General features: G+C 29.4%; 1 protein-coding gene across 1 annotated transcript in view; it reads right to left on the minus strand.

The window, feature by feature from the left end:
* Positions 1 to 885: 885 nt before the first annotated feature.
* The window catches only part of LOC124422730 (potassium voltage-gated channel subfamily KQT member 1-like), a 29,027-nt gene continuing 4,624 nt past the window's right edge, over positions 886 to 25,288 (minus strand). The window contains exons 2-4 of the mRNA XM_046959576.1: positions 15,927 to 16,459; positions 13,142 to 13,324; positions 886 to 1,067 (exon numbers count right to left, since the gene is read on the minus strand). Of these exons, the coding sequence (XP_046815532.1) occupies positions 886 to 1,067; positions 13,142 to 13,324; positions 15,927 to 16,020 (459 nt within the window). The 5' untranslated portion in view covers positions 16,021 to 16,459. The remainder of the gene's footprint in view (positions 1,068 to 13,141; positions 13,325 to 15,926; positions 16,460 to 25,288) is intronic.

Below are 25,288 nucleotides of genomic sequence, written 5' to 3' on the forward strand. Positions count from 1 at the left end.
CGTCGCAATAATTCATAAGATACGACGAAATTCCTTTTCCGTAGATTGGAGTCGAGGCTTAGATTGTATTTATAGAAATCTCAATTTCCAACGATTATATCGATCAAATACATCGGCCACATTTATTGTTATTCAAAGAAACCAACCGGCGAAGACGTCGCAAAAACAAAGTTAATAAGAAAAAATAATTCTGTCATTCGAGTAATCGAATAATATTTTTTTTTTAACTCGTAACATGACATATCACTTTAGATAATGTCATTCATAATTATATCGGGTGATAATGTTCAAACTTAATATGAGTATCTCGATTATTGTTTATGATAACAACAAATTCCTGTAAATAGTATCTGTTGTATCGATTAAACTTTGAAATACAATAGATACTTTAACATGCAATAATCGTAATAGAACAAATATAAAATGTTTTAAATTTGCCTTGAAAAAATACTTTATCAATTTTCTATAAGGAAAAAAATATCAAGTTCCTTCGTAAATAATAACATCGATGATATTTCTTGTATTTCGAAAAATATGATCTTCGAATTTAATTCTTTAAACTCTCCCTTCCTATTGTATCAGGCACTTTTGAATCGAGCATATTTATTTCTCCCAAAAAAAAAAAAAAAAAGAATCTTCGTCTATCATCAAAAGAAATCAAGATATTTATGTTTTCTGTTTTAAATGATTAACCCAATATATATGTCATGTCCCAGAACAATCATGTTACACTTTCTTCATAATTTTTTGCTTTTTCCTTTAGCATCAGGCGTTCTCGTAAAATGTGTATTAATAATAATGGCGACTTATATGGCCAGCATTGTGATAAATTTTCCATGAAAGACGGGTACATAGGAGAATTATTAAAGATATTAGGTATAGTACTTACACAGAGAAGTGATACAGGAAGCACTTCCAGCCGGTGGGACGTTCCAAAAAGTTGTAAACTTGACCCTGGAAGGTTGCTTTTCCAGCACGGCGATGTTCCTTTACATGATAACGACCCTCCCACGTGTTACGATCACCTCCGATTCCAGTGCCACCCAACAATAGCCTAGGATCGACACCTGAAAAATCGTGAAATTCAAATAAATAAATTATCTTTAATAAAAATTTTCAATATGAATTGAAATTAAAAGGCGACCATTTTTCTTTGTCATCTTAACTTAAAATTCTTAAGAGATTTAAATGAGATTGAGGGACAAACAGAATAATATTTATTAAACACACACACACACACACACACACACATCCTCTTGTTATCTGCGCGTTTCTCTATTACTGCCTATCAGAAACTCCAACACATTTTTGCATAGAAACATCTGAGAAAAAGAAGTCTTATATTGAGTGGAAAAAATTACACGTACTTGTAAATGTACGTATTTGATTTTATTTATTATATAAATATGCATTTTCCTCTTGTAAATAAAATATACATTTTAAATTCATCAAATTCAGCACCAAAACATTCCACCACTTTAGTGTTTTCCTCGAAAAGCAATAACTGGAAGCATATTGATCAGCCGTTCAACACCATCCACCAAAATCAATCGACTTTGTGTATCCAACTACACTTAGCTTTTCGATTATTTCTTCTTATACCTCTTTGTATAAATCTTTAATTGGTCATCATTTCTGCATTATACGAGTTGCTCAATAATGAAATTATTTTCTTATGTCTCCAAGCTGAGAACATTGTATTTCTCTTTTTTTATGTGACAGTCCTTTTTTTATGAAATTTTGGTTTCTTCAAAGTTCTTGGAATAACTTTTCTGTTTGTTCTTATAGTCAAGTGGCACTTCATTTTTCTTAATGCTAAAACAATCAAGGAAAAATGACTTGTTTGGCATTTCTTATTTATAATCATTACTCATTTTCAGTACATTTTGTTTTCTAACATTTTGTATGATTTTTTCTAAAATATGTAAATAATTAATTCTGTAAAGCAGTTTTCTTTTTTCTTGCCCTTTTATTGTAAAATTTTATGTAGTATACCTATATATATATATATATCAAGATGAGTCATTAGAACACCCACGGAACGTAGATAAACGTGTGATTTTTTTTTTTCTTTTTTTACTTTCTTTTCCTTTTTTTTTTCTTTTGTATAACATTTTCAAAAAAGTGTCAACACCAACGGCATATGCAAAACGACATATCATGAAAGATAGTGTGAGAACAGCATTTTCTTTGATACTTTGCACTTTGCAGTTATGAGACATATAAAAACTTGCACCAAAGCAGAAACCCGCCATATTTTGTATAATGACTGGATTCTATTGTTATCAGAGTTGAATGAATTTATAGCAATTTTATATGCCCGTGGGGCATACAAAACAAAGAACCTAAGACTTTCATATTTATGGTCCAAAAGATAGGGACCTGAATTTTTCTCCAAAACAATGAGCAGGAATAAATTCGCCGAAATTCTGAAGAAAACTGAAAGAAGCTAACGATTGCAAACAGATAAATTTACATTACTTTCAGAAGTATGGAATAAATTTGTTGAAAATAGCCAAATGTATTATAAACCAGGAACTGCCATTACAATTGATGAATAATTATTTTCGATCAAAGCCAGATGTCAATTTACGCAGTATATGCCAAACAAGCCAAATAAGTTTGGTATATAATTCTAATTGACGTCGAATGTAAAAAGTAAATAGGTTGTAAATGCATTTCCCTACTTAGGAAAAGATGAAATAAGATTATCAGTATCTTTGAGTGAATTTGTCGTATTAAAATTTGTGGAATCACATATTGGTTGCAAGAAAACAGTGACAATAGGTAATTTCTTTATAAGTTTGTCATTAGCAACAAAAACTGACAACTAAAAGAACTTCTTTAGTTGGTACCATTAAACAAAATAAGAAAGAATTACCTAAATTTGCAAAATCAAAAAAGTATAATATACCTCGCTTTACGACAATTCTTTATAAAACATAAAATTGCTCTCTTACTATATACAAGAGTAAATCAAATAAAAAAGTCATTGTCATTGAATTCGGAACATAAGTCTTTTAAAACTAAAAAAGATGGTAAATGTTTGCCTAAAATTGTGATATTTTATAACAACACCAAATTTGTTGTCATATACGTAGATAGTATCAAATATTATACTAATAATAAAATGAAGAATATTTGTGGTAGATGTAATAAACGAGTCTATGGTACATGCTCTGCTAAAATAATTGTAACTTGTAAAAAATATCTTTGAATTTTATGTTTAATTATTACTAAAATTATTAATGTTATAATCTTACTATTATTATTCAATTTATATTCAATTTTCGTTCATAAAATTTAAAAAACAAATCATTTTGACCCTTCCGGTGGAAGTAGATATACGTCAATCGTCGATTGTTCTAGCGTTAATTTTTCAATTAAGAATACACTAGTGTAATACCTATCCTTTTACGGTAGGTACATAATATAATAATTGTTGATAAAACGTAGAACAATTCTGGTGCTGATCATTAAATCTGGTCTTGAAAAATTTTCGGAAGTGATACTTCCATAAAACGTATATTCTAATACCCTACTTGGTAGATTTATTGGGATGTAATAAAACTTATATTAGATTTATTGTATGTAATAAAACTTATTTTTCTTTTAAATTTTACTATTGATTCATCAACGCACATATTTTCTCCAGGTTAAAATGTTTGGAAAATTTTAAATTTACATATTTTAAAAAATTATTTGCTTGTTGAATACAAGTTCTAATATCATTTCTTGCAGGATCAGGTCTTTTCAAATATAATATCCAAAATATCTGGTTGAATCTTTCCTTTGTAAATATTTTACTAAAAAAAGGGATCCTACTCTTGTCCCTAAGTGACCAGTATGCTTGTATATTTACCAGTGCTATTATACTCATATAATTTCGCTATCATTACTTGAAATATCAGAAACATAATCAATATTTTTTTATGGATATTAATATACTTAAATAATCTTTTGATACTTCAATATAAATATATCTTCACTATTACTCATCTCTAAATTCTCATCATAACACTCATTCTTCTTCACGTTTTTAAACATAAAAAAGGTTATAAAATAATTTCACCTCAATATTATAAACGTAGCACGTTTTAACCCATTTTCATCATGCGTCTATTTAATGTACCGTATTCAAAAATCAGCAATGTTCAATTGATGATCGGCCCGTATCACCGCGCGTAGTCGGTCGTAAGTGCAGTACATGACAACAGAATTATACTTTTTAAAACAGTTGATACATCGCAAACAACGAATTTTATATTTTTTTTTATTAAAATAGAAAAAATTAAAATTATTTTATAAATAAAATAAAAAATTCATTTTTCATGGAATTCCTTAAAGTGATCAACACATAATGGTACATCGCAAACAACGAATTTTATATTTTTTTATTAAAATAGAAAAAATTAAAATTAATTTATAGACAAAATAAAAAATTTATTTTTCGTAGAATTCCTTAAAGTGATCAACATATAATGGTACATCGCAAACAACGAATTTTATATTTTTTTATTAAAATAGAAAAAATTAAAATTAATTTATAGATAAAATAAAAAATTTATTTTTCGTGGAATTCCTTAAAGTGATCAACACATAATGGTACATCGCAAACATAGCATTTATAAATCGTTTCTCTTCGCAAAGACTTAGATAAGCATACAACGCATCGCTTTGATGTTTTTTTTCCTTTTGCTAGAGTTGCAGGTATCCGTATAGGAAAATGCCTGCCAGTATATCGCGTTATCGAATCATTGATAAATTATATTTAAATATAGATTGAAAACACTTACTCATAATGACAGTTTAAAAGATTTTTACACAACAAAAACAAAACTTGTTTAGAATATAATGAACTGAAGAGATCAGACGTGATCTGTGACATCTGAAGAATATTCGGTAACTGGTAATTAAAAGCAATCGCGGGCTCGCGGATATACTTAAAGTATATACTCGGTGATAAAGGACAGTCGCAGCTCACGGATGCAAATGGGTTAATTGCAAATAACAATTGCAAACGGCGATGATGACAAATTACTTGAATGTAATCATGTTCACTACATTTTGTTCAAAGCATGTGTAACTAATACAAGCGGGAAACGCTGTCCCCATCATGCGTCTATCATATCAGTGTATAAGCTTGTTGATATTCCCCTCCTATGCATACATAACAATTAGTTTCGTAGAATAAGTAGTATTAGTATACTATACACTCACACTTTTAATCTCTCATATATATATCATTCTTTGATGGTAGCATGCGTCTCGCAATGATTCGTGCTAGATATGACGTCGATACGTATTTATTTTACGATAAATGTATAGAAAATAATAAATATAATTGAAACATATATCAAAACACGAATTCATTTTCACACTATTTATGAAGTGAAACACCCAGCACTTTTTTCTTACTTTGCTTGTCCCTGTAGGATTAATCCACTCTATATGACTTCGATTATTACTACTAATAATAATATGCTACTATTACTATTACTGAAAATAATAATAATAATAATAATAATAATAGAATATAATAGAATAGAATAGAATAGAATAATAAAAAAGTGTACTTAAATATTATTTATATACATCTAGATATTATTTAATACATTTTATATTATAATAGTAAAGACAATTAGTTTCGACTGATCATGAGTAAGAAACAGTGTCGAAACAAATGCATTACGATCATAAGGTAATAAGCAAAAAGAAACCATAGTGGACGAAAACAAAAGAGACATTTCGTACTTTTTTCATATGTCTTTTGTATTAGATAGACGTTCATGTATTGAAATTATCAAGGACATAATTTTTGGAGAATTCACGTATCAAACCACCACGTAAAATGATACATTTTTTCTTCTTTTGTTATCATAAATTACCGTCATCATATGTGCCATGATGTATACGATATAAGTATATTCTTCTGTTTCTTCTTATTATTATTGTTTTTGTTATTATATTATTACATTAAATATTATTATTATAGTAATAGTAGTAGTAATAGTAATAATTTGAAGTGAATTCTTACAGAGGAAAACATAACAAAATAGCGCTGGGAGAAAAATTTCGTAGATGATGTGGAAACGAACTTATGTTTTGAAATTTATCAAAAATAATATATGATATATATGTTCACTAACTATTAATGTTAAGAAATAATCGACAAATTCCTATGTAACACAGATCACCGCGAAATTCATCAGTGGAGAAAAATAAATATAAAAGATTGGATTTAGTAACATCTTACTAAATTATCAAATAAGGAAAAAAAGAATAAATTAGTTCATTATTTTCTTTTACATCGATACAATAAAAAAAAAAAAAAAAAACCATCGGAAAATCATGTTTTAGTCTCGAACCTAGAACTCCTGAGTTACTGATCTGGAGACTTCCCAATGTACTATACATTATTTATAAAATTTTTCTTTTTTTAATCTACAAATTAAAAGAAATTACAAATTTTTCTAAAATTTAACGATATTTTAAAAACTCAGATCTCTTGACATAAATAATTGAACATATATTTTTTTGTGTTTACCATAGAATTATCTGGCCAAAACTCATTAAAATAATCGAGTGAGTTACCGTAGCTTCTCCGTATGAGTATCATAAAACCCATTTTTTTGCGTTTGGAAATTTTCAAAAAATCTGAGCATCAGTTATTTACGCGCACAATCAAATAGATAATCACTACTTCACGGACATAAAATATACACTATTCAAGCGTGTATATAAAAATCAGTACGAGGTTTATCTCTTTTGCCGTAAATTTAGAGGAGCGCCACAGTACTAATCTTTTTTTTTGCAAAAAAAATGTTGAATACAGCATTTACGCCATCAAGAAGAATAAAAGTAATTCTCGACCAATTTTCATGAACAAGGTCTCATTTTAAAGACATACGTTTAATCTACAGCGCTCTTTCGTCAAATTTTTGAAAAAGCTTTATTTTCTTTGAAAAAAATAGTATTAAAAAATGATATTTTTCAAGAATAATTTATGCACAAACTAAAAGCTTTTTCAAAACTCTGCCAAAAGGGCGCCCGAGATTAAATCTTCGTCTTTAAAATAAGATCTTGTTCATTAAAATTGGTCAATAATTAGGCCTTTTCTCATTGATGGCGTAAACCATTAAAAAATCAGGGTAATGAACAGCTTTAAAAACAGCCTTAAAAACGAAATTATATATATATATATATGAATAATATAATTTTTGTTAAATGATAATTATTCAATTATATAACGAGATAAAATAATAAAATATAAGATTGAATAATTTTATAAATAATTATTTACGCACACATACACACACACACATAACTTGTAAGAAAAATATTATTATTTATAAAATAAATAATATTTATAAATAAAATAATATTTTTATTTTACAAACGAAAAGCTTAACCGAATTCATTCGTTCGTACATGCTATTCTATTTTTGAACAGTATTCAAGTTGGGATTCTAATGTCTATATTTACATCTAAAATATGTCATCACGTTAAGTTACACCTACATTACGATACTTTTTCATTCATCGAAAACTATAAATAACTGGTCTGAACAGATAATGACAATTGCGTGCGTTAATGCATACGTATGTACCTACCTACTAACGTATACATTTATCGATTTCCCGTGATTAATTCAATTTTTATTCTAGTTCCTTTCGTTCAACATATTCTGATACTTTTATTGAATTGCCACATAGATTTTCTTGCAATCAATATAAGAGACCAATAGACTGAACACGATAGAGGTAGATAAAGATAAAGAAAGAGAGAGAGAGAGAAAGAGAGAGAGAGAGAGATAGAGAGGAAGAAAGAGAGAGAAAGGGAAATAAGTGCTACGCCAAACGAAGAGCCAAAAAGAGATAAAAGATATGAGTGTTTGAAAATGAAGTTGTTTATTACTTTGTGTTTTCCCTCAAATAACCTTCAGCTTGGCCTTGAAATTCCATCTATGTAATACTATGACCCTTCTTCTTTCCTTTTCCTGTCTCCTCTTTTCTTTACTTCTTTCCTTTTTCTTCTTCTTCTTTTTTTTTAGTTATCTCGCATCTTTCTTATCAAGAATACATTTCCTTCCCCATTCATTCGAACGACAAATTTATAAAGAACACCAATTTGCAATGCTAACGATCTGTTAATGTCGGTGAGATTCAATTCAGAAGAAATTGCAGTTGGTTTTTATAAGAAAAACTATCTTCTATTTTATCCTCAATTAAACTTTAAGGAACGATCTTTTGTGCGATTGTTAAACTTTAAATTATCAACATATATTATCCTAACTATATTATGTTATTCTAATTGAACTCAGATTATATCTCAATGAATTTTTAATCGAATTACTTGACGATTTGTAATACAAGATTATCTTGTTTAGATGTACACAGTTCTTGTCGATGTTAGTATTGATTTTTAATAAAATGGAATTGACTATTTTTACGTTAACTTTTCGTAATTATTTTCTTTGAAGTTACATTAAATAATACATTAAAAAAACAACCCCTTCCTTGATCAAAACTAAACTTATATTATTAAACGACATATAATGTTTTCATCAGAAGAATTCCATTCGATCGAAAATTTATTTTTTTTTTTTGAAAGCGTTTTGCTAGTGTAATAAAGTATGCCGAACAGAAATTAACGGCGAAGGCATTGTAGCTTATAAAAGAAATATATTTTGTTATCATATATATATATATATTTTTTTTTATTTTTTAATATTTTAAAAAGATGTATTTTAATTATATTAAAAGAATTTTTTTATAAATATATCAATTTGTCGAAAAAGAGAAAAAGAACAAAGAAAATAGAAAAAAGAAAAAAAAACGAAAGAAAATGGACAAAAATATTCTATTCTTAAAGACAAAAGTGAAACAATAAATCCACGTGATATAATCTGGTAATGGATGATACTTATATTTTCTCTCGATCCCGTCTTCTTTCGTATGCTGAAATTTCTGTAGAAATTCGAACGTCGACCAGTACTATTGTTGTTTCCGTCATTTTCGTAAGAGATCACAAAGACTGTTTTGTTCGTAACGTTAGATTGCATACTACGTAAGAAATATCCCAAAAGACTTTTACAATCCTCCACTTTGTATTTTCTATTTATTTCCTTGTCCTAAATGACATCACATAAAGTCACGTTATGTCACCGATCGTTCGTTTTCCTCTTCTTTCGTTATCGTTTCCTATTCTATTTCCTTCTATAATATCGTTATCAACGACATCCATCGTATTCGTAAGAGAAATAAGAAAAAAACAAATGGAAATAATTGAAGGAAAAAGAAGAAAGCAAAAGAAGAAGAAGAAGAAGAAAACAATTTTCATTCTGTATTACACATCACGAAGATCACTATGCACTAAGCAACTAAATGATAAAGTAGAAACAGTGCTTGACAACTCGGCTCACAACTTCGATGACCACAACGATCGCAATCCAATTATCGTTAAGTTAGTGTTGACCATGCACTGCTTATTTCAGACTCGTGAAAATAATCTCTTATGTAATTACCCTGACGTATGTACATAAGTCGATGATGACAATAATAAAAACGTTGCACGAACAAATAGAGAAAAAAGAGAGCTCAACAAATGATTTCACTAAAAATCTTAATTATATTCCTAATTGTAATCATAAAACTTTTATTTTCTCCTGGGGAATCATTTAACGATAAGATAGATAGTATATATTTTTCTTTTCTCTCTCTCTCTCTCTCTCTCTCTCTCTCTCTCTCTCTCTCTCTCTCTCTCTCTCGGTTAATCTTATTAATTGTATTGTTTGTTTTCTAAACACGGTACAACAACGTTAAAGGAGAAAAAAACAATCGAATTAATTTTTATTTATACGACTTAGCGTTAACACTTTTGTAGGATGACACTCGTTTTAGGTTTCCATATAAAAACTCGATCGTATTCCTTCTTTCTTTTTATTATCGTCGTCAGTTACTCTTTTCTAATTCCGATCTAATTCGAAGCAATCGAACGACTCGAGAGGTTTCGATTAATTTGACGATACTCTCCTTCGAATAGAGTATGCCATTTATAAATATTGAATTATCCGATATTACGTTATCGAAGACGACAACCGAGTATTGTGCTTATTGCTAATGATTACTCAATACAATTTTCAAAATTCATTTTGACGATACATCGACTCACAGATTAATCTCAACAAGGCCATGGTCAATTATATTAAAACAAATTTTCTGAAATATTTCTTTATAACTATAATCAATATTGTGTAGACTACCAAAAACGACGAGTACCGTGTTTATTGTTAATGATTATTCAATACATTTTTTAGAGTTCATTTTGACTATACCTAATTAATATAAATAAAAATCGCCATAACTAAAAATCATTATAATGTAGCGTAACAAATCTGTTATAACATTATACATTAAAATAATAAAGACGATAATAATTCTATGAACACTTTTATGAATTCTATTGTAAAATTGTACAAAAAAATTTTTCTCAAATTAGCATCTCGTTTTCTCTTATCGTTTGCACGTTGAATACTGTGACGTGTATTATATTGTTATATATAAAAACAATCGAGATGGTAATAATGATATAAACACTTTATGAATTCTATTGTAAAATTGGTTAGAAAAATTTCCTAAAATTAACTTCTCAATTTCACTTATTGTTAGCCCATTTAATATTATTACGTATTAGAACAATAGTAAAATCGTATAATAGATTTGTTTAATATTAATTCGTAATTTCCTTTTAGTACTATGAATGTTATAACATTCACCGATGATTCACTTAATTTTGAATATTTTATATAAAACTATATTTTTAAGATTTCTTTCGTGACAGAATTATATTTTTTAATAATTATAAAATCTAATGTAAAGATTATAACAAAACGAATTCTCCTTTATTCTTTTATCTATCAATAATTATGAAAGGTAGATGTAAGTATGTATATCAATTGGTGTAAAATCGATTCGAGAAACAAAGTATTCAAAATTAATTTCTATTTTTGCATAACAAATTTATAATAAATAATGTGTGAAGAGTTTCGTAAATATTAAATATTTTAATGAACATAACAATTTAACAAAAGATTAAAGCTTTCAAGAGAAAAAGATTTTTTCCTTTCTTTTTACAATTAAATTGTTCATCAACAAAGTAATTTCGGTTTTTTAGTATGAAATAAAAGTCAATTTTTTCTATACAAAAAATAAACTTTAATTAGTCAAATATCTTCCATTCTGTTCGATGACTTTTTATCATTTTCCTGGTAACTTCGCAATTCCGCGCTCATAGAACTTCTGGTTCTTATCAGCAAAAAACTCAACCAAGTGCAATTTGAGATCATCATTATTACTGAAATTTTTATCATTTAAACAGGTTTTGTAAACTTCGAAATAAATAATAATCCGATTGTGCAAGATCAAGACTATATGCAGGATGTAACATCACTTCCCAACCAAACTCCTATAATTTCGTACGTGTTACTGAAGATGTACGAGGCCTCGCATTGTCGTGATGGAACAAAATTTCTTTGCGATTTGCCAATTTTGGTCTTTTTTCTTTGATTGCATCTTAACGAGTCCAAAACATCTTATGTGATTTTCTTTTAGACACTTTATGTGATAATTATTATGTGTGATACATTCAACCTTTTTGCAATCTCTCGCACAGTTATATGACAATTCGATTCAATTATGGCTTTCATTATATCATCATCAAATCGAAATTACTTTCTTGTCAATCCAATATTTCTACAGTAGTATCGTCTTCGGAATTCTTTCTCGTCGGAACACCTTCGATAATCTACCTATAACAGAGGAACCATTTCCCGAAATGCTTCCGCCAACAAAATATGACGTCATTGAGCATCCCTACCATCTATGATCCTCGCATAAGCTGATGCTTCATCGTCAATATTTAAAGAACACACAGAAGCCCCTCGAAGAAAATTGCAATTAATGGAAGGCTTGGTGGTGATTCGTTCACGGTAAATATCTTAAGACGTTAGTCTCGATCTTCTCCTTTTCCGAGGTTATCAGTCGATGCTTTAACTGTCGAATTCTACTCCCCATTTCATATAACTAAATTATTGTAAAAGAATATAATAATATGATATAAAATAAGAGTTCTCATAATTTCTTCCAACAAATAATATTACAATTTTATAACAATAATAATAATAATAATAGTAATAATAATAATAATAATTTGAATTGTTTGTTTGATCACCTCGTTTTCATTTAAAATTAACTTCAACGTAGAGACTTAATAACGATATTTCTTTGAATATTTATTTCATCAAGACCAGAGCATGTTTTTTTATCTCTATAATTTAAAACAATAAATTTTCATTTTTCATACTATTAAGTATTAATATATCGTTAAAAATATCATCGGATAAATAATATTTTAATTGTGATAATACATATTTTAAAAATGAGATTGATCTTTCGACATCAACTTATCTAGGTGATACTGCTAAAACTAGCGAATATAATTCTGAAAAATTTCTTTCTCCTTATTTCAACATTCTAAAATATTCTCTATAAATCGTTCTCGTGGCATACTGAGAGGCTCCTTGAACAAATGTTTTATAAAAATGCATTAATATTGCAAAACGGATTAAAATAAATCCAAGACTTTTTGATCATAGAATGAAACTTTTTATCAAGAATTCCATAGATACGATTAAATCAATTTTCAAAACTTACGTATATTGCAAAACAATACTAATACCTCTGTCATAATAATTTAAGTCTCAGATGTTGAACAGTCATTAAGAATATGCTTGATCTCTAACAAATAATAATTATATTAATTATGATCGTAAAAAAGAATTATAACTATATAAGTATTTTTGATTTTTATAACGGTATGAAGATACAATCGAAAAGTAACGGTATAATATCGGTATTTTTCTCTCAATAGAAAAAATTCGTTAAATTCAGATAATTTTTAAGTATCATTTGACATTTCTACACAAATTATTATTCGAACAGCCATTTCATTAATCGGATCTGTGTTATCAGGATTTTAATTAAAAGGATATGTTATTCTCACTCTTCTTTCACCTAAATTGTATAAGAGATAGAAAAAAAAGAAATAAAAGACAAAGAGTTAAGACGAGATATCTCTTACCTCCAGTAAAGGTGTCATTAATGTCGGACTGTAAGGTGGCACTGGTATCGGAAAGTGGCGATGGTGCGGGCCTTAAATCCGATGGTGGCTCCAACCTCAATAAATCATTTCCACTATCTCCAGTACCTCCCCCATTCCCTCTTCCCACCTGTACAATCGTCACATTCAAAGGTCCCCGGTTACCTATCATAAAACACAATATGCTTTGATAAGTTTTAGAATATAAATTTCTTTAAAAGAGATAATGTTTCCATGAAAAAGAAAGAAGAAGAAAGAAAAAGAAAGAAAAGAAAAAAATACAAAAATATTTAATATTTGCAAAGCGATCCTCGCAATATCATAGATCATTCGAGTTGTGTGTCTAATTCTAATCTCTTTATCCCCTACTAATTCGAATTAAATTGAGCCTCACAACGTGATTAAAGGCTGCCTATCATTTATTCAAACGAGAAAATCCGAAAGGATATCGATTACGAAACGTGTGTTAAATATGTACTGGCTTATCGAAAGTTCATTCTATTTACAATTAGTACAGTTTTTATCACGAAACGACAAAATCTTATCGGTTGACCGAATAAATATAAACGAACTTTTTGTGGAATGTAAAACAAAGGGAAAATCGTTCTGATATATTTAAAATCTTATTTCTAATCTTGTTTCTATAAAACATTCAAGTGTAAATAAAAAAAAATATATAAAATATAAGAGAAAAGAAAAAATTAAAGAATGGAAAAAAGATAAGAAAAAAGAAAAGAATGGAAAAAAGATAAGAAAAAAAGAAAAGAACAAAAAGAAAAATGCAAATTTACATTTGTAATATTATTATCTATATATTTCAGATAATTTAAGTTGAATATATTTCTTATAGTTATACGCAGTTTGATTACGTGAAGATTAAATAAAGTGGACAAAATTAGTTAGAAAAGGTGTTGGTTTCGTCTAGAGAAGGCAGAATCATCGGCACTTCTCGACGATGTCGCTAAGTAGTAATTAACCTCGGTGTCATTTTCTCACCCCTCACCCTCTCTTTTCCTGGGTAAACCCAGCTAAAATTGAATCCGTTTAACCGTACGACGAAAGATGGAGAGACAGGAGGTAGAGGATGATTTGTATTCGTCGTTCACTGACAGAGAACGAGAAAAAGGGGGGAAGTGAAAAGAGGGAGAGAGAGAGAGAGAGAGAGAGAGAGATAAGAGAGCGACAGAAATTCATTGGCTCGAAGAAAGAATATAATTCGATGCAGAAATGTAAGATTGATCGATTTAACGATCGACTTTCGAGCATCAAAGACAAATAGAGAGAGAGAGAGAGAAAGAGAGAGAGAGAGAGAGAGAGAGAGAGAGAGAGAGAGAGAGAGAATTATTCATGATGTTGCAATCTGCGACGAACGTGTCTTATATCTCGTGTTTTATATAGAAGATACACGTTAAGGGAAAGAAGAATCTGTGAATAGAGAATCCACAATTTTTCCTATATTAAAAATCAAATTACTAAGAAATCCAAAAGAATTCGCACCTCTTAGATATTTCCAATTGCAAATTAAATAATTTTTGTCTAAAAGAATTCTCACCTTTTGCATTTTTGTCGAAGACCGACGAACTTAATAATAAAAAAAGGGAAGAAAGATAAATAAAACACAATTAATAATTATCTAATTATAATAATAATATATTTTATCTAATAATAATATTATTCGTAGGTTTTAGACGTAGATTTATCTGATACCATATTAAAAATAGTATTATCATGAAAAAGAATTCGAAACTCTGATTCATATTGAAGTCATGAATTGTTTAAATAAAAGTTCTCATGACATGTAAATGGTTTAATTTCAAATGTAAAGTCATGAGGAGCTGGACATTCTGTATAGAGATTATCCACTTTTGTGAATAATCCTGTTCCATGTACAAGTGAAGGATTATCTTGACCTACATATGGGTCACTGGACAGTGAACGTATTAAATAAACTATTCACTGTTCCACTAGGGATTTGGACAAACGTCAACAAATGTATAAAAAAAAAAAAAAGAAAAAAGGAAAAACAAAGTTTATTCCCCTGAAAACTTGAAGCGTCTCGAAAAAAGATGACTGGATAGAGCAAAGTAGAAGTCACGAAACGCATATAAATCGCCACTGGGTTGGTACTTGTTTTCTGAAGCTCTCTGTATCACATAGTGTGCAGGATCCATTGAAGACAACTTTGAATGACCCAGTTTGACAAGAGCTACAACATCTTGTTGTTAGTGTTTACCTATTCGACAATTGTAGTATGCTTATACAGCATTCAAGTAGGTATGTAGTACTATAATGAGGCACATGTGCATTTATGTACACAGGTAATTAAAGCTATACCTCGGGGCAATCACGAAGATATTACAACTGAGAAAAACTCAGAACAAAAGAAAATTTCAATATTAATATAAAAGATTAAAATAAAATGATCAATCCAGAAAATTCTATCCAAATTGAATCTATTCAACTAATATAGAACCTCGTTAAAATACGAAGGTAAGTTTAACGAGTAGAATACCATTTTTATAACACTCTTATAGATTAACCAGATCTTTCCAATGACAAATAAACATGAAATAAAAGAATTATTTGTCATGTTTTAGTCGTGTGAGAATTTCAACCGTAAAAAAAAATGTATTTATAACGAAAGATAATAAATGGATTGAAAACTGTAATGTCATTCTTTTTCTAACCTATTATATTAAACGTCCGATATTTTATAACAATAAAAGGAATGATATGATAAAATAGAATAAGTTAAACAAAAACTCGCCTGTTCTTGAGGGTGGAAGTAACAATCCTTGGACCTCCTCTAGGGGCATGGCCTGTCCGTGATGTTCTCGATAACGATGAGGACGATCTCTCATACCTTTTCGCGAACGAACACGTAGCGTCCGTTTTCGCGACGCTTCTCGTCGTCGGTGTCGTCGTCGTTGTCGTCGTCGTCGTCGTTGTCGTCGTTGTCTTTGTCCTTGTCCTTGTCCTTGTCCTCGTCGTCGTCGTCGTCGTCGTCGTTTTCGTCCACCACGTCGTCCTTGCCGATCGACGGGAAAGACGATACGTCCTCGTTGTCGAGATTATTGGGATCGGGATCGGGTGTGGGATTAGGTTTAGGAAGCTGGGTGAGTCCTGGGGGACTCCTGGTGATGACGGTGGACGGTGATAGAGCGTCATCGCCCCGCCGTCGCACCTGAGACCATATCCCGCTCACCAAAATCGATCAATTCTCCAACTTGTTGTAGCGAAATTTTCCTCCATTCGGTTAAAACCTCTACCTCGCGCACCCGAAATGATTAGTTTTGAAATCTGAAAAATAAAAAAAGAAAAAAGAAATTACGCTGCGATCGTCGTTACATGTTAAAACTTATTTTTGTTAGAAATGTTTAAAAAAGACAAATATTAAACTAGCTATTCAACAAATATTCCAATGGTAATAATTTAAGAAATTCTATTATAATTTTTTCTTTTTTATGTAATTTAATGAAGAATTTAATCGTCGCATACGTGTCTCATTGCGAATTAAACTACATTAAACATTCGTATCTTGTAATTACGCTATCACGTGCGTTTAACATATAACATAACTTTTTTCTCGTCTCAACAAAAATATTATATAATGTGAAAATTGTAGTATTACTTATACTAGTATAATTTGATTATGCTAAATATAATCTATACTTAAAAAAACATTTAAAACTTCAAATATAAAGTAACAATTAAATTTGTATCAATAAAATGAAATAAAACTGAAAACAATAAAGAAATATAGGTGCGTGACTTAAAAGTTACTTTTATTTTATGAAATAAAATTAAAAATTAATTTAAGATGATAATTTACTTTCAAAATTTTTGAACTTGTATCATAGATCGAAAATTGTTCTCATTATTTACTTGACTTGAATTACTTTATATATAATAAGGCGTTTATTTCGAAATTATACGTTTTATTAATTAAACATTATAATTTTTTTTTTTTAGAATTAACGATTACAATCAAAAAATTTTTTCATTATCCAATTTGACTCAAATTATTTTACAAAGAATAAGATATTAATTTCGATATTATATACGTCGGTACTTTCATTTTATTCGATCGTTATTACAAAAAGCACTTCTCTTGTTGTTATTTATATTTTCCATCGTTGTAGACATGCAGGCATCTACGTGTTTATGTACTTACAATTATCCACTTTTGATCATAAAATTAATCATAGTGCTTCACGAATATATATGGTCTTATCATACTCACGAATATACTTGAAATTACACGCAACGAACTATGAACGCACGCACACGCAGGAGATGCTTATGATATAGTTATAGATCGATTGAGAAACGTGTGTCGCGGTTAGTGGGTCTAGTTCACTAGAATTGCACAGAGTTCATACAAAGGAGGAAACTAGCCCCACGATCATGTCCTCGTCTATATTATAGACATTGCTATATTATCGTGATACGTAGTATATTTCTTTTTCATTCTCTCAATGTTCAACCATAGTTCCCTCGTTATCGATCGAACCGCCAATTTCCGAGTAACTCGATGGAAATCGTGCCCGCACGTGTTCGATAGGAAAATTAGTTATTATAACAGTATACTAGTCATCTAACTTGATTTATTACTCTCTCATGTGTTCTATCAATGGACAACGTGTTGATAAACTCGAATTGCATGAAATATATATACGAACACATACACAAAAAGTGTCCCAACGAAAAGTGTATACCAAAAATATTATGAAGCCTAATAATTTTTTCGAAAAACATTTAGACAGGTCAATTTTGTTTTTGAGGAGACAGGTTCTTATATATTCATCCACTTTAAACTAGCTCCAGTGGATTCGGGTGACAAGCTCCTTAAAGATCTTAAGTGACAACAGAGATCAAGTGGCATGTCATATGAAAGATCTTTTAATTCTCCGTAAAATGGTGTTTTTTTTTTTTTTTTTTTTTTTTTTTTTGTTAATTTTGAGTTAAAAATTCCCGAGAAAATGATGCATTTGTAATTTCAGATTGCAAAGAATTGCAGATTTCGAAGAAATTTTATTTTATTAAATATTATAAAAACATGAATCGCCAACATCCATGCAGTAATACAATTTTTCCACAGTATTACGTCAAATATTCTACAATACTTCTGGTGTATTTCGGTAAATGTATAGGCTGGTATCTTGATTGTAAAATTATTGGTCCATTCTTTTTATCAAATAATTTTATCGGAGAGTCGTAGTTCAATTTACTTAGGAGCTAGATTTATTCATTGATCGTATAAATCATTCAAAACGACCTGAATATGCCAGAAGAGATATTTTTTCAACACAATGGAACTACTCCAGACTATATGCAGGTCCAATACGACAGTTATAGAACCAACATTTTTTCGATCATTTACGCCCTATGATTTTTTTCTATGAGAACATCTAAAATCAAAGATATATGCCACCCAATTGGTTTCAATAGGAAAACTTGAAGAATCTCGACAAATTACACCGGATGTGATGCAAAATGTTCGATGTAATATCGAGGAAAGATTTTCTTATTGCGTGAAAGTCGACAATACATGTTTTGAATAAATTAAGAATCAAGTTTTCAATAAGAAATTTAGAAACACATTTCTTCGAAAACTATTGATTTCAAATTTTAAATATAGCACCGTTGTAAAGACAATTAAAAGATCATCCAAATGATGTCACTTGTCATTCAAGATTTTTGTAAGAGTCTCAAACTGGATGAATTTGTAATAAAAACCTTTCATCTTTGAAAATAAAATTAATGTGTCTCGACATTTATATATATATATATATATATATATATATATATATATATATATATAAATTTTTATTTCGCCGATAAAGTTTCATGAAATTCGAAATGTCGTCCTAGGTCATTTTGTTAGTTAAACTTGTTTCGTCAAGAGGAAGTTCGTATGTTAAGACTGCTAGCGGCGAAGATTTTATACCGGATGCGTAAATTTTATAACATCTGCATTGCAGTTGAGAGAAAATGCTAGTCGTAAAGTCGGACCATTTTTCGTTCTCTCCCGTTCTCTTTCTCACTGTCTAACTCTATCTCTTTCTTTTCCATCAAATACTTCCTCCATCAAATATTGGGTATCACTAGAAAACTATATATCTGGACACTCTATCGAGACATTTCAAGGACTCGAAATAACGTATCGTTTAAACACAAAACATGTAATGCTTTTATATTTAATCTCTAATAAAAAATTTATTCTTAATTATCGTAGAAAGAATAATAATATTAAAAAAAAAAAAAAAAAAAAGAAAAGAAATAAATAAAATCAACAAGGACGTATATATTTATATAATTAAAATAATTAATAAATTGTACAGAATCACAACGTGTATAAATTGTTTTAAGATATCCTCGTATACATCTTACTGTATGTGTTCAAATTGACCAATCAAATCTCGTTAGGTAGTGGAAAATTTTTTAGTGAGATATACAATATGAGGAAAGAATTGAATAATAGATTGAATGTATTGTTAAATAGATCTTAACTGAATAGTATGTTACGTTGAATCAACATGAGTCATTAAATAAAGCTAATGATGTACATTGAGATTCACAAACCACATCAATTGATTTAATGCTTCTAATTCCTAATTCAATGATAATAATACTTAATCTTCTTATATATATAGATCTCAGATCGAGATAAATATCTTTAAATTTACGTAAAAATTCAATCCATCGTTTGTGATTTGCTACAATATCAAATTTTTTTTTCATTTTATCTTTTCTTTTTTTTTTACATAATCGAAAAAAACGTCGGTCTAAAGTATGACATAAAGTATGACGATAAAACAGTCTGACTCATCGTGAAGGACAACAAAAAAAAAACAAAAAAAAGATAAACAAAAAGAAAGAAAACAAAAAAGAAAGAGGAGCGTTCAAATTCGTTTGAAAGAAGGGAGTCGAGCGTGGGATACGACTTTATTGACTCGATGAACAGCACACGACCAACCGTGTAACGTGACTCGTTTCTAGCTTACATTAATCATTTTTGGATATGTCGTTTCTTCGATTTATCGTCGAAGAAATCGATGGAAAGTGATTTATCATGGCATCTTCGGAAAAAATTCTCAATGCCAAAATTCTCCTTCAACTTTCAACGGATTCTCTTCTAGTATGATCATTTATCTAAAGTTTCATTCAACTTCGTTTTCTTCTTTTGTGTGTATATTGAGAAAGAAAAAAAGAAAAAAGAAACGAAAAAATATCCCTTTGGTGTACGAAACATTTTTGTCATTTTACTTAAACAATAGATTTTATCTTATAATCTGAATCATTATTATTCAAGATTAAAAAGAATCTGGTTACTTTAATTAATGATCTTATTGTTTACTCTATCCTTGAAGGGAAAAATATATTTATAGTATAACGAAACAAATTTTTTCGTTTCACTTAAACGCTTGATTTTATCTTACAATGATTTTATCGAAATCGTGATTAATTAAAATTACAAGAACTCTCATAATCAGTGATTTTACTGTTTAATCTAATTTTGAAAAAAAAAAAGAAAAGAAGAATATTACTTTGCAATATGCGCGTCCTATTTATCATATATTCCCGAAAACACTTCCGATGTATTCGAATCGAGGGGTAGAAATTGATGCACTTCGTAAAGTGGATCGGAATAGTTTCTTATACCTGGAAGTCAATTTATTCCAAAGAGAAGAAAATGATGAACGTGTGCGGCCCTTTGTAGGTAAGCGCCTATGTAAGCACGTTTCTATCCAAATACATACACGTAAAATACATGTAAAAAGACAATGTATCTCTCTGTGTGTGTATGCATACGTACGTATATCTCTGTATGTGTATACATAGATATCTATGGAAAAGACAAAACGCACCCTTTATTCCGCCACACCCAGATTTCTCTGGTATGTTTCGGTTTCGTTCCAAGACCATCCCTTCTCGTTATCGCACACCGTGATTACCTATTAATTATTTCTTAAAATAGATTCTCAACAAGAAACATACTCGCACGACTACAATATCTTTTCGTACTCTACGTGTGTGTGTGTGTGGACTCTTCTAATAGATTACATAAAACAAAAGATTTATATACATTTATATATATATATATAGGTATGTATGTATGTATGTATGTATGTATGTATGTATGTATGTATGTATGTATGTATGTATGTATGTATGTATGTATCTATGTGTATCTAAAAATAATAAAAAATGTATTAAGAGAAAAAAGTAATATAAAAGTTGCAAGCTGATGAAATAAAGAACGAATATATTAGTCATGTTGTGCGTTCTCGTTTCTCATTGAATCATTAACATTCATACAAACGCACATACATATATATATAGTTATGTATATGATTGTACTACCTACGAGATATATACCTACGAGAAAGACATGAAAAATAATGAAGGTTAGAAAATAAGGGTTACTGTATAACCCCAATGCTCGTTCCACTGACTCATTGACTAGTCTCACTCATGTTCAACCTGTGAATATAAACATACCACAGTACGTGACTTTCGAGGATGACGCTTTCGCAAATGAATAAACGAATGAACTCTTTCTCTTTCTTTTTTCTCTCTCCCTCTCTCTCTCTCTCTCTCTCTCTCTCTCTTCTTATTAATTTTCCTTCATTTCTTCTCTTCATTTTCAAATATGTTTCGAGTATATGCTTAATTTGAAATGTTCATTTTCGTCGAGATATTTGATCTCGGCTTCATCAAGATCCAATGTAACCATATTTATCAAACCGAGTAGCTAGTGTTATTAAAGTTGAAAAGTGTATTGCTTGAAAGTAATGGAGATCTCAGTGGTAATAGACGGCCTGACATTTAACGAGCGTGCGAAGCTACAAAATTCCAAAGTCTCGTGAGACAAGAGAACAGATAAGATTTTCAGAATTTCTGTTTTCTCTTTTCTTCTTTTTCTTTTTCTTTTACACAAATATGTATGATGTGTTGATATATCTACACGATGAACCGTATTATTTATTTATTTTTCGATGTTAGTAATTAATTATAATGATTATAATTATAATGAGATATAATAATGATAAAAATATTATATATATATATATATATATATATATATATATATATATATATACATATATGTATACAATTAATCCATGTATATATTTTATATATGCATCATGAACCGTGTGACTCGGCCGCCTTGATTTATTTTTCGATTCTAGTAATTAATTACTAAAGTCAATTCGTGGATATTTCTAATAAATTATTTAATAGGAAATAAAGATTTTGAAATTTATTAACAAAATAAACTATTAAATGATCAATTTCTAATTTATTACCACACAGACTGTTCACTCGGTATGCAAGTATCAAAGATATATAAATAATAGAAAACATTTTCGAGAAGAAAAAAAAGAAAAAAGAACAGAAAAGTAGACTTTAGGAAAAGATAAATCAATATAACTGGTAAAAGTATTGACATTTAGAAAGACAGATAAACCATGAAATGTGTATTCACAAATCGATTGGATCGATCTCTCTTTTCTTTCTTTCTTTTTTCTGCTATATCATGGAAGCGTGAATTTTTCTTGCCACGTATCAATCATTCGCGATATACGTACTATAATAAATACATATGTAGGATGCATGACCTTTGCAAAATTTTACCACGTAGCTAGCACATTTCTTTTCTGTTTTCTTTCTAAAGCTTTCTTGACCTTGAAATTTTGATTAAGTTCGATTCATGTCTAATCTCGTGGAATAGTTAATAAGTTTACTACCGCGTCGGTTATCGGTGACAATGTTGACCTTAATTAAAACATGAATAACACCCATGAGTAACATATAAACAATTTATACACACGCACACACACATATACACACATGCGCACACGCACACACTTGTAGTTTTAAGTATTTATATATATATATATATATATATATATATATATATATATATATATACAACTATAATTTGAGAAAACGTTAAACATAAAATATATAAATATATATATATATATATATATATATATATATATATATACACGTAATAGATAACGAAACATTTCTATCCTATTGTTATGCATATACAACGGATTCTATCTTAATCGGTCAATGTGTCAATTGACATGAATATGTTACCTGACACGTATTATTGACAATTTCAATAACAGTTGCATAGATCGATTAATACTCAGCATTGACATATGAAAAGCATTGAATATGCGTGTCATCGAAAATACAAGTGTAAGTCGAACTGGTCATGGTCGAACTTTATGAACTACTATCTACTATTAGACATGATTAAAGAAAAAGAACATATATTCAAAGTCATTGGATAGGGTTAAACAGTGCAGGCAATGTAGAGAAAGTAAAATAATACTTTCGTTCGCTGCTACTGTCGACATGGATGAATAAACATTATTATATTACTCGTTTCGAATCAATGAACCAAAGAATTTCGTCGCAACTGATAGATAAAAGAAGGCAAGATAGACGATGGTAAAGTATAAGAAAAAAAAAATTGAGGCTAAGAAAAGGACGAACTTTTAACGGAAGTTACACAAGTTTGACGAGAGGGGGTTGAATCGCGTTAAAAGATAAACTTTGGTGACATTCTAACATTCTAAAACAATCGATATCGGGGTGAGTTAACAAAAATAGACGAGTCACCAGCAGGTACATATAGATGTCGAGTCCATGAACATTATAGCACAAGACAGCCATCTTAATGGAATATAGCGTATATTTACAGTTAATGTATATAGGTATAGTTGATTTTTAAAAAAAAGACCGAAAAAGAACAAAAAAGACAAAATGTCTACTTTATCAGAGAACTGGTTAATTTAAATAAAATTTATAATAATTATAAAAATCAATGATATTAATAGGAAATATTTATAGAATGTTAATTAACATATAAGTATCTTTACAAAACTCAAAATGCATTTTTCGATCAAAATAAAAAAAAGAGGAAACAAAAATAAAAAGAAAACAAAAAAGTAATTATTTAATCCATAGAAATATATGAATACGTGTTTATACATGCCATTATAATACCGTCATAATATCATTCTATACTAGAGGAAAACTGTGATCGCAATCAAGACATATCGATATCAGTCATCATAAAACAATGCTTCGAGGGATCTATGTTAGAGTTTCGCGAACACACACGACTACACACAAGACGGTTGATTTTATCGCGCTCATGCCCTTGACGATGAATTTTTCGAATAAATCGTGATAGACGATTGGTAACGCGTGAAGTTATATAAAACTTTTCGAAAACAAAGACGAGAAAATGATAAGAATTTAAAAAATAAAAAAAAATAAATAAAAAACAAGAAAAAGAAAGAAACGACGGATAAACCAAATGGATCGATTAAACCGATAGATGTTATCGTACTTTTTGTAATCATTCTATGGAGGCAGAAGACCGACAGGTGGAAAAATAAATCGGACATGCATCAAGCGTGGTCTCACAGTACGGTAGTTATTGATTTTCGACGCACAATTTATTGTCCCATAGAAACGAGGCGGATATACGTAACACCAACTAAAAGAGACCGAATGATACTAAGAGAGAAAAAGAAATAAAAAGAGACAGAAAGAGAGAGAGAGAGAGAGAGAGAGAGAGAGAGAATGAGAGAGAGAGAGAGTGAGAGAGAGAGAGAGAATTAATAGAATTATTGCATAATTAATATACCATAAATTGATGCAGAAAATGAAGGAAAATTTGTCCATCTTTCTATTAAAAGTTCGTGCATGAAAATTTTTTCTGTTTTTTACTCAGTCCAATAACGCATTATAACCACGTGATAACCTACTTAATTTTGTCTTTGTACCGTCTTCCCGCTGACGAAACAATGCTTCCTTAAAGTAAAAAGGAAACCAGGGCAATTCGGACCTAGATTTTGTAGAACATCAAAGAAACACGGTTAAATGAGGAAGGCAAGTAGGTTGAGATTCGGTCATCGACATCCATGTTGTAATGTTTTATGTGAAACATAGCAGTGACCAAGTGTTGAAACATTCGTAACAATGACAGCATCAATATCATGAGAAATAAAGGAATAAAGGAAGAAAAAAAGAAATTGATAAAAATAAAATAAAAGATTAAAAATATAACAAGTCAATTAAGATCTCGTTTAG

The sequence above is a fragment of the Vespa crabro genome, chromosome 3 (genome assembly GCF_910589235.1).
Source record: "Vespa crabro chromosome 3, iyVesCrab1.2, whole genome shotgun sequence".
NCBI classification, from domain to species: domain Eukaryota; kingdom Metazoa; phylum Arthropoda; class Insecta; order Hymenoptera; family Vespidae; genus Vespa; species Vespa crabro.